Source organism: Erythrolamprus reginae, chromosome 1 (assembly GCF_031021105.1).
Source record: "Erythrolamprus reginae isolate rEryReg1 chromosome 1, rEryReg1.hap1, whole genome shotgun sequence".
In the NCBI taxonomy this organism is placed as follows: Eukaryota; Metazoa; Chordata; class Lepidosauria; order Squamata; family Dipsadidae; genus Erythrolamprus; species Erythrolamprus reginae.
In genome coordinates, this window is record NC_091950.1 from 424,999,779 (window position 1) to 425,014,416 (window position 14,638).

Sequence of the window (14,638 nt, forward strand, 5' to 3'; positions counted from 1 at the left end):
CTGTGTAGGCCCTATTTTTTTATCTTGGACGTCTTCCAGCCAATCATAGAAACATAGAAGGTTGACGACAGAAAAAGACCTCATGGTCCATCTAGTCTGCTATTACTCTATTTCCTCTATTTGTGAGCCGCCCCAAGTCTTCGGAGAGGGGCGGCATACAAACCTAATAAATTATTATTATTATTTTATCTTAGGATAGGTCCATGTTTATCCCAGGCATGTGTCAATTCATTTCCTGTGGATTTACCAACCACATCTGCTGGAAGTTTGTTCCAAGCCTCTACTACTCTTTCAGTAAAATATTTTCTCATGTTGCTTCTGATCTTTTCCCCAACTAATCTCAGATTGTGCCCCCTTGTTCTTGCGTTCACTTTCCTATTAAAAACAGTGAAATAATTGGAGCGTTGCTAGCAAGATGCCCTTTACAGGTTTACTTTGCTGTTGTATATAGTAATTGATTGAGTCTAATTTACATAGTGCATTTTATTTTGGGCAGAAACCCCTGCAGGAGTTAATTCACACCAACAACTCCCTGACTCTATGCCTTAGCAAAGGGGAGGGGGAAAATTTTTTTTGACTGAAGGAGTTACAGTGATACCTCGTCTTACAAACACCTCATCATACAAACCTTTCGAGATACAAACCCGGGGTTTAAGATTTTTTTGCCTCTTCTTACAAACTATTTTCACCTTACAAACCCACCGCCACTGCTGGGATGCTCCGCCTCTGGACTTCTGTTGCCAGTGAAGCGCCCATTGTTGTGCTGCTGGGATTCCCATGAGGCTCCCCTCCATGGGAAACCCCACCTTCGGACTTCCGTGGTTTTGTGATGCTGCAGGGGAATCCCAGCAGGGAATCCCAGCAGTGCAAAAATGGGCGCTTCGCTGGCAACGGAAGTCCGGAGGTGGGGTTTCCCAGCGAAGGGAGCCTCAGTGAAATCGCAGCATCGCAAAAACACAGAGGTCCAGAGAAGGGGTTTCGGGGACTTCGCTGTTTTTGCGATGCTGCGATTTCACTGATGCTCCCCTCGCTGGGAAACCCCACCTCCGGACTTCCGTTGCCAGTGAAGCGCTTGTTTTTGCGATGCTGGGATTCCCCTGCTGGGATTCCCCTGCTGGGATTCCCCTGCAGCATCGCAAAAACACGGAAGTCCGGAGGTGGGGATTCCCATGGAAGGGAGCCTCAGGGGAATCCCAGCAGAGCAAAAACGGGCGCTTTGGCTGGCAAAAGGGGTGAATTTTGGGCTTGCACGCATTAATCGCTTTTCCATTGATTCCTATGGGAAACATTGTTTTGTCTTACAAACTTTTCACCTTAAGAACCTCGTCCCGGAACCAATTAAGTTCGTAAGACAAGGTATCACTGTACTTGGATGAGTAACGGAACATCTCCGTTGAATAAACTTTATTCCAGTTCTCATGATTTCATCTTTATTTCCATGTTTTTTGGCCTGGGTGATTGAGTCCACATTTCCATATTGCTCCTCTCTTCCTCCCAAGTTCTTCTAATTAGTGGACAGGTGTTCATTGGGATTGTGAAAACCACATATAGAAAAAAACCCACCTTTTTTAAAAAAAATTAAAAACCCTCATCCCTTCTCTGCCGTGTTCTGGATTTGGAGTGAGCTGTTTTGATTACCCCTGAAATTTAAGGGGGGGGGAATCAGGCGTCCAAGCGAGGCTCCTCTGTTTTCTCCCCAGCTGTGGCTCCTTGGGGGCAGTCGCCGGGTGGGTGTCTCACAATGCTTCGGAGGCTCTCGGTCCTCCTCGCTTCCTGGATTCCCCAGTTCTCCTCTCAAAATGGCTGCTAGCTGCTCTGCCTCCTGCATTGTTCATGGGGCTGGTTCTAAACAGGAGGAACAGCTTTTGGTGGTGGGGGTGGGGGTGTGTGTGGCAGCCTCATCCCCAGCTGGTTCTCGGGGACTCGCCACAGAGCGAGGATGAAGTTTTCTTTGCAGTCGGGCCTTGGTAGATGTGTGGGCTTTCTCCTGGTGCCACCAGTAATAATAATAACAACAACAACATGGTTGGAAGGGACCTTGGAGGTCTTCTAGTCCAACCCCCTGCTTAGGCAGGAGACCCTATACCACTTCAGACAGATGGTTATCCAACATCATCTTAAAAACTTCCAGTGTTGGAGCATTCACAACTTCCGGAGGCAAGTAGTTCCACTGGTTAATTGTTCTAACTGTCAGGAAATTCCTCCTTAGTTCTAAGTTGCTTCTCTCCTTGTTTAGTTTCCACCCATTGCTTCTTGTTCTATCCCCAGGTGCTTTGGAGAATAGGCTTGACCCCCTTTGTGGCAACCCCTGAGATATTGGAAGACTGCTATCATGTCTCCCTTGGTCCTTCTTTTCATTAAACTAGACACCTTTGGATCCCTTTGGTCACTTGCAAGAGGTTTAAGGTGCAGCTGTGATCACACGGGGTTTGGGAGAGAACTCCAGGAAAGGTAGCGGCATCCTCAGTCTGTTGAGAGAAAGGAGTCCAGGCCCTTGAAAATTTCAGTTTGGTTTAGTCCAGGGGTAGTAGGCAAAGTTGGCTCTTCTATGACTTCTGGACTTCAACTCCCAGAATTCCTGGGCCAATCATGCTAGCTCAGGAACTCTGGGAGTTGAAGTCCACAAATCATAGAAGAGCCATCTTTGCCTACCCCTGGTTTAGTAGTTAAAAGCATTGGACTAGAAAGCTGGAAACCTTGAGTTCAGGTCCTACTTTGGCCGTGAAAGCAGGTTGGGTGATTCTCCGTACTGAAGGAGCGGGTCCAGCAGTCACATGGGTTGCTCATGTCCAATCCGGTGGAACTGAGCCTAGTGTTAAAAAAGCTTGCCGGATCCGCCCCTTCCCCAGAATTCGCTCAGTTCGCATATCCTGCGGTTGTATTGTGATAGCTCGTTCAACATTCTAACACCTTCCCTTCGATCTTTTTCTTCAAAAGTAGTAAGAATTGTTTTATCATTATTATTTACTTGCACTAATAGCGCCAGCCGTTTGCGGCTCGGCTTTTTTCCTTTGGAGAAGTTGCGGTTTCGTTTTCCCCCGGCGGTTTTGCCGTGTACGATCCCCGCGGCCGCTTGTGGATTCTTTTAATCCTTTGGCCTGGAGGTTCTGGTGCAAGTATTAATCTATTGATTTATTGATTCTTTATTGTATATATAAATATTAAAGGGCTTAAGAATACCTCCTGCGGAGTGAGACGTCTCTATAGTCTCCTGGACTTAGTCGATCGCTTCCCCTTTAAGAAATTTTACGGAGCGATTTTTCGGCGCGAAGGCCTTCGCGCCCTTTTTAAATCTAGGCCTCTCGTGTTGGCCTCCTGCCAGCCGCGTAGGCCTCAGTCCACCGCGTGGATCCCGGAGCGGGCCTTGGGGGTCCCAGGCTAAATTCTCCACCGGCTAAGCCTCCAACCAGAGTGCCTTGGTTTACTTAATTAAAAAGTTTAGGGAGGCTGGCCCCGCTGGATCTGGGGACACGAACTCTGGGTTTGCCCAGATTGTCCTCAAGTCTCAGCAGCTTCGAGGCCTCGAAGCAGGATCCATTCCTCTTGGGAAGTCCTTGAAATTCTTCTCCTTATTTATTCAGTTATTGGCTCAGCCTTGTCTTCTGTTAATTGTCAGACTATGGCTACTTTTCCCAAGAGAGGCACAACTAAAGGTCCCAGAGAGGCCAGGCCTACAGGCGATGAGATTACTAGTATCCCCCAGGCCTCTTCCTCCTCTTCTCCAGGGGCCCGCCCCTCGACCAAGGTCACCAGGGCCGAGAAGAGAAGGGACCTAGCCCTACAAAGAATCCATGACAAATCAGCTAAACGTTTGAAAGTGCAGGCCCAAGTAATCAGTAGTCAAGACCCCCCAGAGGCTGCTAGTCTACCTCCTTCTGGGGTCCCTGTGTTATCTCTGGATGAGCCTAACCTAGACAGACCCCAACCTAACCTATGGGGCATAGGTCCAGAGGAACCAGATATTATTGAAGATTCCCCCCAGCCAGGATCCTCCCAGGCCTTTAGGGATTCTTCTGCCATCCCTGCTGATATTTCCAGTTTACCTCCTGAGTTCCAATCTATTTTTGCTGTGTTGTCCAAGGCCATTGATGCCAAACTCTCCACCATCAATGAGCTTCCCTTACCTCCTCCTCCTTCTCGTCCCTCCCGCCCCTTGGGTTCTTCCCCAGCGGTTAGAGCTCCTATTCAGGATGATTCAGATTCCTCTCAGGACGAATATGAGGATATGGAGGATGATGAGGATCCTTTTCAAGGCCTATCAGATGATGAGGAATCCCAAATAAAGGTTCCTTCTCCAATTACCATTTTTCCTTCTCAATTATTCAAATCTCTCCTCCTCAAAGCTAGGATTTCTACGGGATTAGCGGCCCAGGAGAAACAAGCCTCCACTTCCACTGATCCCCCGGAGGAGAATTTACCTTACTTCACAGAGGAACAGGAGGATAACGAGGTAATTCCTATGCCTAAATTGTTTAAAGATGCTTTACTCAAACAGTGGGATTTCCCAGCCTCTGGCCTTAATCCCTCCACCAAGGACAGAAAGTTGTACAAACTTTCTTCTTCCTATGAAGAGCTTCTATCCTTTCCCAAACCGGATGAACCTGTCAAGATCCTTCACTCGGCAGCGGCTGTGCCAGGCGAAGCGGAGGAAGTCCTCCGCCCAGAGGACAAGCGGATTGAACAAATGCTCAAAAGAGGATTCACCGCAGATTCCTGGGCCATTAAAAGTTCTGCAGCGGCTTCCTTTTTCTCCAGAGCCATGCTGCTGTGGCTTCGCCAACTTCAACAGCATATTCCTCCCGATGACTTGAGAGGTCAACAAGACTTCAACAAGGTCTTTGCAGCCGCCCAGTACGTGGCTGATGCCACCTTGCAATCTACTAGATTTTCTGCTAAGTCTATTGCAGCTTCTACAACGGCAAGAAGACTCCTATGGATTCGCCCTTGGCAAGCGGGAGTACGCCAGAAGTGGCAGTTATCCCAGGGACCCTTAAAGCGCGACCTTCTCTTCGGTGATCTTCTGGATCCACTCCTCACGGAAACCACGGACAAGAAGAAGGTTTTGGGTCCAACCACAAAAAAGGCTACCAAAACGCAGTCCTTTCGTCGCCCAGGGCGCCAGCAAGATCAAGCGGCTTCCTATCAGAGATCTCCAGGTCAGTATTCCCCCCGCTTTCGTTCCCAAGGTAGGAACTCCAGGGGTAGAGGTTTTCGCTTCCAAAGGGGAGCTTCCTCTAACAGGGCTTCAAAAAAACCTAGATGGTAATCTCTCCTCTATTCCCATAGGGGGTCGCCTAGCCCATTTCGCCTCTAATTGGCGTCTCACCTCCAAGGACCCCTGGGTCATTGACACTGTTCAAACAGGCCTTCTTTTAGAATTTATTTCTCCTCCCCCTAAACGTTTTATTTCCTGCCCTTCTCCCAGGTCCTCCTCAGATTGTAACCGTATGGAGGAGGCCATTTCTCATCTATTGTCCATCAGAGCCATTCAACCGGTTCCTTCCGGTCAGAAGGGCCAAGGTTTTTACTCCATCCTATTTATGGTTCCAAAGTCCTCCGGAGGTTGGAGAGCTATTTTGGATTTAAAGAAACTAAACCTATTCATCAAATATAGGAAGTTTAAGATGCACTCCTTATCTTCTATTCTGGCCGCCATTCACACGGGAGATTTCATGGTCTCCTTAGACCTCACTGAGGCCTACCTTCACATTCCTATAGCCAAATGCCACAGAAAATTTTTACGTTTTTCCTTTCAAGGCAGGCATTTCCAGTATAGGGCGATGCCATTTGGCCTTTCCTCGGCCCCTCGGGTCTTTACAAAGCTCTTGGGGTCCCTGGCGGCCTATATCCGGGCGTCTCCCATCCACATTTTATGTTATCTTGATGATATTTTGATTCATGGGAACTCCCTAGAGAAAGTGAAAACAGACCTTTCTATCACCATGTCAGTCCTTCAGGACCATGGTTTTTTCCATCAACTTTAAAAAAAGTCACCTCCAACCTTCCACATCCATTTCTCACCTGGGTTCCATTATCGATTCAGAATCCTCCCAGGTTTTTCTCTCTCCCGAGAGAAAACTCAGTATAGGGGAGTTAATTTCTAACATTTTATCTAATTCTTCAGTATCCATAGTAACTCTGTCTTCCCTTTTGGGGAAGATGGTGTCATGCATAGGCATTATTCCCTGGGCTCGCCTTCATGCTAGGGAACTCCAGTGGCTCCTATTACCCTTTCAGAGATCGGGGCACAGCAACTCAAATCGGCGCATTGTCATCCCACCAAGTGTTCGCAGATCCTTCAAGTGGTGGAAGTCTCCGGCCATGGACAAAGGATCCCCGTTCAGGTGCCCGGATCAATTTGTCATCACCACAGATGCCAGTCTATCGGGATGGGGCGCCCACGCCCAGGGGATGATAGCCCAGGGCACGTGGTCCCCGGAGGAAGCTTCCAGGCCAATCAATTGGCTAGAGTTAAGAGCCGTTTCCCTGGCTCTGAAGCATTTCTCTCCTCGCATTCCCAACCGGCACGTTCTCATTCTCACCGACAACATTGCCACAAAAAGCCATATCTGCAGACAGGGGGGCACGAGATCCAAGGCTCTCATGAGGGAGGCCCTCAAGTTAGGCCTTTGGGCGGAAAAACATCTTCGGTCGCTCCTAGCCGACCACATCTCGGGGAGCCTCAACGTCCAGGCGGACTGGCTATCTCGAGCAACGATAGACCCAGGAGAGTGGAACCTCCATCAGGACCTGTTCCATCAAATCAGCCTCAGATTCGGCCTTCCAGTCCTGGATCTCTTCGCGACCAATGCGAACGCCCAACTCCCTCGCTTCTTTTCCAGATTTCCATCCCCGGGAGCGGAAGCAATCAATGCCCTCCGGAGTCCATGGCCTCCAGGCCTACTCTACGCATTTCCTCCAATTCCAATTCTCCCGGACGTGATTCACAAGGTCCTCACCGAGAGGGCCCGAGTAATCTTAATCGCCCCTCATTGGCCCCGCCGGCCCTGGTTCGCGGATCTCCAACAGCTGTCCGTCCAGGACCCTTGGCGACTCCCCGTTTCGGGGGATATGCTGCGGCAGGGGGCCTCATTCCATCCAGACCCGGAGTGGTTCCACCTCACCGCCTGGCTGTTATCAGGAGAGACTTAGAACTGCGTGGTCATGACCCCGATTCAGTGGAGGTCATTTTAAAGGCCAGAAGGGGTTCGACCAATCGAATCTACGACCACACGTGGTCCAAGTTTCACCAGTGGTGTCTACAGGAAGGTCTCTCCCCTCTGTGCATCCCCATACACAGAATTATTTCCTTCCTTATGCAAGGCTTCCATAAAGGACTTTCCACCAGCACCCTCCGGCGTCATCTGGCAGCCATTTCATCTGTCCTAGGGGGTCCCCGCAGACAGCCTCTCCGATCCTTCCCTGAAGTTCAGGAATTCCTCAAGGGCATAGCCAACCTCAGACCTTCCAAGGTCCACAGGTATCCCTCCTGGGATTTGCCACGGGTTCTCCATTCCCTCACGCAGGCACCATACGAACCCCTAAAATCGGCGTCCCTCAGGTACCTATCCTTTAAGGTAGCATTCCTGGTGGCTATTACCTCTGCCCGACGCATTTCGGAGCTGGCTGCCCTCTCAATCAGGCAGGACCTTTGTCAATTCCATCAGGACAAGGTAGTCTTGCGACTGGACCCCACCTTCTTACCCAAGGTCAGTTCCATGTTCCACAGATCTCAGGATATTGTCCTACCTTCCTTCTGCCTCCAACGAGTCCATCCCTTGGCAATTAGATGGCACACCCTGGATCTCATCAGAGCGCTGAGAATCTATATCCAACGCACAGGACCCTTTCGGAGGTCAGAAGCACTTTTTATAGCCTATCACCCCAGAGTCATGGGGGCCAAAGTGTCTTCAACAGTAATAGGCCGTTGGATCAGAGGGACTATATCTAAGGCCTATGAGTCGGCCTCCCTCTCAGTTCCAAGGAACATCACAGCGCATTCCACCAGGAGCGCAGCCACCTCGGCCGCTTGGGCGACTCAAGCCCCGTTGGAGGAGGTCTGCAAAGCAGCCACTTGGGCCTCGCCAAATTCCTTCATCAGGCACTACAAGATTGATTCTTACGCTTCAGCGGACGCTGCCTTCGGCAGAAGGGTACTCCAATCCGTTATCTCTCACGATAGCAATCTAATCCCACCCTAGGGACCATCTATTGGGTATGTCCCATGTGACTGCTGGACCCGCTCCTTCAGTACGGAGAATAGGCGTTGATTGCTTACCTGAACGCCTCTTCTCGTACGGTGAGCGGGTACAGCAGTCACTTCCCGCCCTTGTATGTGTCTTCTTTACCTTTCTATATCTTTCTTTCTCTAACAATGAGAGTTGAACACTACAGAGCTTCACAGCTGAGCCTAGTCTATGGATTCGCGAATTCTGGGGAAGGGGCGGATCCGGCAAGCTTTTTTAACACTAGGCTCAGTTCCACCGGATTGGACATGAGCAACCCATGTGACTGCTGTACCCGCTCACCGTACGAGAAGAGGCGTTCAGGTAAGCAATCAACGCCTATTTTGTCCAGTCACCAGTGGACAGTGAGTTCTAGTCCCACCTTAGATACAAAAGCTGCCTCTGAGCCTTTGGGCCAATTACCAAGAGACTGGTAGTTATAGACCCACCTTAGGCTTCAAAAGTGGCTTGGTGACTTTTGGCCGATCAACAGGAGATGGTGAGTTCTAGTCCTGTTTCAGGCGTGAAATCCAGCTGGGTGACTTTGAGCCAATTCCTCCTCCCCCCCTCTCTCTCAACCCAGCCCACCTCACAGGGTTGTTGTTGTGGAGAAAATAGGAGGAGGAGAGATAGGGAGGATATGTTTGCCGCCTTGAGTTATTTGTGGTGGTGGTGGTGGTGGTAGTAGTAGTAGTAGTAATAATAATAGTAATAATAATAATAATAATAATAAATAATAATAATAATTGGAATCATAAGCCCAAAAAAGTGGTAAAAAATGAGCAAACAAAACTACTGTGAGACTTCCGACTGCAATCTGACCAAGTTTTGAAACATAATAGAAAGTATGGATCATCGACATCGCAATCCCAGGGGACAGCAGAATTGAGGAGAAGCAGCTAGAGAAATTAGTGAAATACGAAGATCTAAAAATCGAGCTGCAACGACTCTGGTATAAGCCACTGAAAGTGGTCCCAGTGGTCCTTGGCACGCTGGGCGCAGGGCCAAAGGATCTCAGCGGACATTTGAAAACCATCGGAATTGACCAAATCTCCATCTGTCAATTGCAAAAGGCCGCTTTACTGGGATCGGCAAACATAATTCGCCGCTACATCACGCAGTCCTAGGTGGTTGGGAAAGCAAGTAGGATGCTTGGCTGCATAGCTAGAGGTATAACAAGCAGGAAGAGGGAGATTATGATCCCGCTATATAGAGCGCTGGTGAGACCACATTTGGAATAATACTATGTTCAGTTCTGGAGACCTCACCTACAAAAAGATATTGATCAAATTGAACAGGTCCAAAGACGGGCTACAAGAATGGTGGAAGGTCTTAAGCATAAAACGTATCAGGAAAGACTTCATGAACTCCATCTGTCTAGTCTGGAGGACAGAAGGAAAAGGGGGGACATGATCAAAACATTTAAATATGTTAAATGGTTAAATAAGGTTCAGGAGGGAAGTGTTTTTAAGAGGAAAGTGAACACAAGAACAAGGGGACACAATCTGAAGTTAGTTGGGGGAAAGATCAAAATCAATGTGAGAAAATATTATTTTACTGAAAGAGTAGTAGATCCTTGGAACAAACTTCCAGCAGACGTGGTAGATAAATCCACAGTAACTGAATGTAAACATGCCTGGGATAAACATATATCCATCCTAAGATAAAATACAGAAAATAGTATAAGGGCAGACTAGATGGACCATGAGGTCTTTTTCTGCCGTCAGACTTCTATGTTTCTATGAAATATGAGATCCAGCATAGTGATCTCGTTTGCTGTGTTGTGTTGTTGAAATAATAATAATAAAGGCTGGATACCAATGAATAATTTTAAAAAGAAATAGATGGGGAGAATTCCTCTCTCCCGGGCAAAGGAAGGCCATACCAAACTACCCAAAGCGTGAGGATCGAAGCAGTCAGGCGGAAGGGCCCTCTCTGCTTGTCCTCCGGGGTGTGTCGAATCTCAGCACACTTTTGCAAGGGTTCGTAGAATGTACACAACTCATTTGTGCTTTTTGTCTCCTCCCACAGCAACCCTCCGTTGAGCGAGGAGATGCTGCCTCCCGGGGAATGGATGTGCCACCGCTGCACCGTGCGCCGGAAGGTAAAGAGGTTTGGGGCATCTGGACACACACACACACACACACCCTTTCCTCCTCTCTGGAAGACCAAGACTGAAAAAAGCACAGCTGGTATTTTCACAGGAGACAAAAAAAAACCCCTCTTTAAAAGGGCCACATCTTTATTTTATTTTATTGAATAAAAAGGTTTTTTTAATTTTCTCCACATTTATATCAGTTATAGCATTACAACACATATACCATTAACACACCATATATTGCAAAGAGTCCTTAACTTACTTTGATTTAAATCATATATTCTTATCAATCCGTCTGTACCTCTTCTCTCTCTTCCTTCCCTTCTCGCTCTCCTTTCACCCTGTTTGTTTGTTTGTTTCTGCCTCTCAGTCTTACAGGGGAAAGTGGGTTATAAACACCGTGGTGCCTCTACTTAAGAACTTTTCTAGATAAGAACCGGGTGTTCAAGATTGTTTTGCCTCTTCTCAAGAACCTTTTTCTACTTTAGGAAATTTGAGAGCGGCCCAAAGACCCAGCCAGTTTCCTGTCATTCCTCCTTTAATCCCGGCCATCTTGTGCTTTTCTGGGCTGCCAGAGGAGCCTTTCGGTGGCACTTAAGGAGGCTTTGGAAGTCCTTTGTCTGGGCGCTTGGAGAGGGAATAAACCACTTTGCTGTGGTGACTCCCTCGCGCTGCCTTCCATACACCCGGTGCGAGGTTGCCTCCCGGAGCATCTGTGGTTGCCTCCTTCACCACAGTGAAGGAAAGGTGCTGGCTACAAAGTGAATGAGCGAGAGGAGAGGGCAGCCCTTCAGCATGGGAAGGAAGAGGAAGCAGGGAGCAGCAGCAGCAGCCACCTTTCGGTCAAAGGAGCGGGAGGTCCCCCCCTCTCGCCTGCCTGGGTTTCTCTCTCTAGCGCAGTGTATGGGAGGCACCTCAGAGTCCCTCTTTTTTTTTAAGCCTTAAAGTTTTGGATTTTTTTTATTCCCCTCCCCTTCTTCCTTCGGCAGCGACTGTCCTCCTCCTCCTCTTCTTCCTCCTCCTCCTCCCACCCAAATTCCAAGCTTTTATTTCTTTCCTGATGGGTTTGCATGCATTATTTGCTTTTACATTGATTCCTATGGGAAAAACTGCTTCTACTTACAAACTTTTCTACTTAAGAACCTGGTCACGGAACGAATGAAGTTCTTAAGTAGAGGGGCCACTGTATAAGAAAAATCATAACTATTGCACTTAGACTTGTATACCATTTCCTAGTGCTTCACCGCCCTCTCTCAGCTGTGTACTGACCCCAGCAGCCTCAGAAGGACTGGAAGGCTGAGTCAGCCTGGAGCCGATCAGGATCGAACTGCTGGCAGTGGGCAGAGTGAGCCTGCAATCCTGCATTCTGTCCACTGTGCCACCAGGGAAGGGAAGGAAGAAGGAAACCGCAGTATCATTAGCAATAGCGTTTAGACTTATCTGCTTCACAGGGCTTTTACAGCTCTCTATGCGGTTCACAGAATCAGAACGCAATCAGAGTCCACCTTGAACCAATGGTGGGATTTGAACTGCTGAGCTACAGTTAGCAGTTAGCTGAAGGAGCCTGCAGTGCTGCACTCTAACCACTGCGTCACCCTCCCTCCCTTTTTTTTAAAATAAAATTTTTATTGATTTTTATAATATACACACAACACAAAACAGTGCACGGTGAACATACACACATTCAGCCCCTCCACCAAATGAGGGTGTACTAATTTATAATTTTTTACAACCAGGAACATCGACGTGTTTGCAAAGTGTGGAGTGATTCCAATTTGTTTGTTTTTTTAGCTCGGTCTCGAATTCTACTAGCCATAAAACCTCTGACCCTGTCCCACCTTCCCATCAGTTTTTCCACTTTATTTTCATCAATCCTATTCATTTTAACTTCCATAATTTCAAATTGCATATGTTCCGCCATGTACCAATACCAATTTTGTAACGTCCATTTTGTTGCATCCTTCCAACCTAAAACTATGACCGCTTGGACACTTTCTGTAGCTGCCTCCCTCCCGTCCTTTCACACCTTCCTGCCTTCCTTCTTTATTTATTAATAAAGAAGCACTATATAGGGAGGAGATCGAGTTAGAGAAAATAAGAAGAGAAAAAAGTGAGGGTACCAAGGCGCAAGCAAGTAATACATATAAGATGTTAGTGCAGTCAGACAGGGATGTGACCCAAGGATTGACTAAATGGTGGCAAAATGAGATACAAGTAGAGGCGCAAGAGATGAAAAATATAGTGGAGAATATAAGGAAAACTAAGAATACAAGAGTTAGGGAAATGAGAAGGAAAATATTACATAAGTGGTATTATACACCCGTTCAACTCGCATACTTTCAGCAGAATGTTAAGGGCATTTGTTAGCATGGGTGCCAAGATAAAGGAGTGTTTATGCATATGTTTTGGGAATGCCCAGTAGTGCAGGATTTTTGGCAAAAAGGATGTTAAATATACGATGGATAATGACTAAGGAAATGGCAGTATTAGTCAAAAGCGATGCGGTGGGAGAATTTAGAGAAATAAAACAAGCAGCGATAGAAAGCACTCAGCCGGTCATAGTCTTGGGTTGGAAGGATGCGACAAGATGGACAATGCAAAATTGGTACCGGTACATGGTGGACCACATTCAATTTGAGATTATGGATAAAAGGATGAATTTGGTTAATGAAACTGACTTGCGACAACTGATGGGACGATGGGACAAGGTAAGACGATACATATGTTCAAGGGTTAAATAAGGTCCAGGAGGGAAGTGTTTTTAATAGGAAAGTGAACACAACAACAAGGGGACACAATCTGAAGTTAGTTGGGGGAAAGATCAAAAACAACATGAGAAAATATTATTTGACTGAAAGAGTAGTAGATCCTTGGAACAAACTTCCAGCAGACGTGGTAGATAAATCCACAGTAACTGAATTTAAACATGCCTGGGATAAACATATATCCATCCTAAGATAAAACACAGAAAATACTATAAGGGCAGACTAGATGGACCAGGAGGTCTTTTTCTGCCGTCAGACTTCTATGTTTCTATGGCGAGTAGAATCCGAGACCAAGCCACAAGAATCAAATTGGAATCACTTTATAATATGTAAATAGATATTTTGCTCTTGGGTTAAAATGGTTTATACAAGAAACACCCCCGATTAGTGGTGGCGTATGAATGTTTGTCTGGTGGTGGGCACAATTCACAAACACTTGTTTTATGTTGTGTGAGTCTTATATTGTAATTAAAACTAATTAAAAAATCAATTTAAAAAAACCCCTTCCTGCCTTCCTTCTAGCATTAGCAGTAGTATTTACTTATTTACCACTTCACGGTGTTTTTCCAGCCCTCTCTGAGCAGTTTACAGAGTCAGCCTCTTTCCCACAACCATCTGGGTCCTCACTTGACCCCCCTGGGAAGGACGGAAGGCTGAGTCGATCGGGAGGAAGGGAAGAAGGAAGGAAGGAAGGGAAGAAGGAAGGAAGGGAAGAAGGAAGGAAGGGAAGAAGGAAGGAAGGAAGGGAAGAAGGAAGGAAGGGAAGAAGGAAGGAAGGGAAGAAGGAAGGAAGGGAAGAAGGAAGGAAGGGAAGAAGGAAGGAAGGAAGGAAAGAAGGAAGGAAGGAAGGAAAGAAGGAAGGAAGGAATAGCAATAGCATTTAAATTTATATAGTGCTTCACAGTGTTTTCCAGCCCTCTCTAAGCAGTTTACAGACTCAGCCTCTTACAAACCCCAACCATCTGGGTCCTCACTTGACCCCCCTGGGAAGGAGGGAAGGCTGAGTCCACCTGGAGCCGGTGGTGAGATTTGAACTGCTGAACTACAGCTAGCAGTTACCTGAAGGAGCCTGCTGGGCTGCACTCTAACCACTGTGCCACTCCGGGAAGAGGGAGGGAGGAGAAAAGGAAGGGAGAGAAAGAAGAAATGGAGGGGAGGAAGGAAAGAAGGAAGAAAGGGGAGAGGAAGGGAGAGAGGAAGGAGCATTTAGACTGACCTCCCGCTTCGAAATGCTTTGCAGCCCTCTAAGCAGTTTGCAGAGTCACCCACCCCAATAATCTGGGTCCTTATTTTTCTGACCTCAGAAGGACAGAAGGCTGAGTCAACCTGAGTCAGGGTTATAAATAAACTGCAACACACACACACACACACACACACACACACACACACACACACACGGAGTGACTTACTGGAGTAAAGTGCAGCCTGGGGACAGCCCCCTCCATGTTATAGGGCAGCTGCAGGCGGCTGGACTCCAGAAGGGCGGGCTCTCCACCTCCCTGGGCCCACTGCAGCTGCTGCCGGAGGGGCACACTGGCACTGACCCACAA

The 14,638-nt window shown here is 47.6% G+C and overlaps 1 protein-coding gene across 2 annotated transcripts in view; it reads left to right on the forward strand.

Annotated features, from left to right (window-relative positions):
• PHF12 (PHD finger protein 12) overlaps positions 1-14,638 on the forward strand; it is a 79,548-nt gene that overhangs the window by 29,780 nt on the left and 35,130 nt on the right. For both annotated transcript variants that reach the window (XM_070735478.1, XM_070735479.1), the window contains exon 3: positions 10,257-10,329. In XM_070735478.1, coding sequence (XP_070591579.1) covers positions 10,257-10,329 — 73 coding nt within the window. The remainder of the gene's footprint in view (positions 1-10,256; positions 10,330-14,638) is intronic.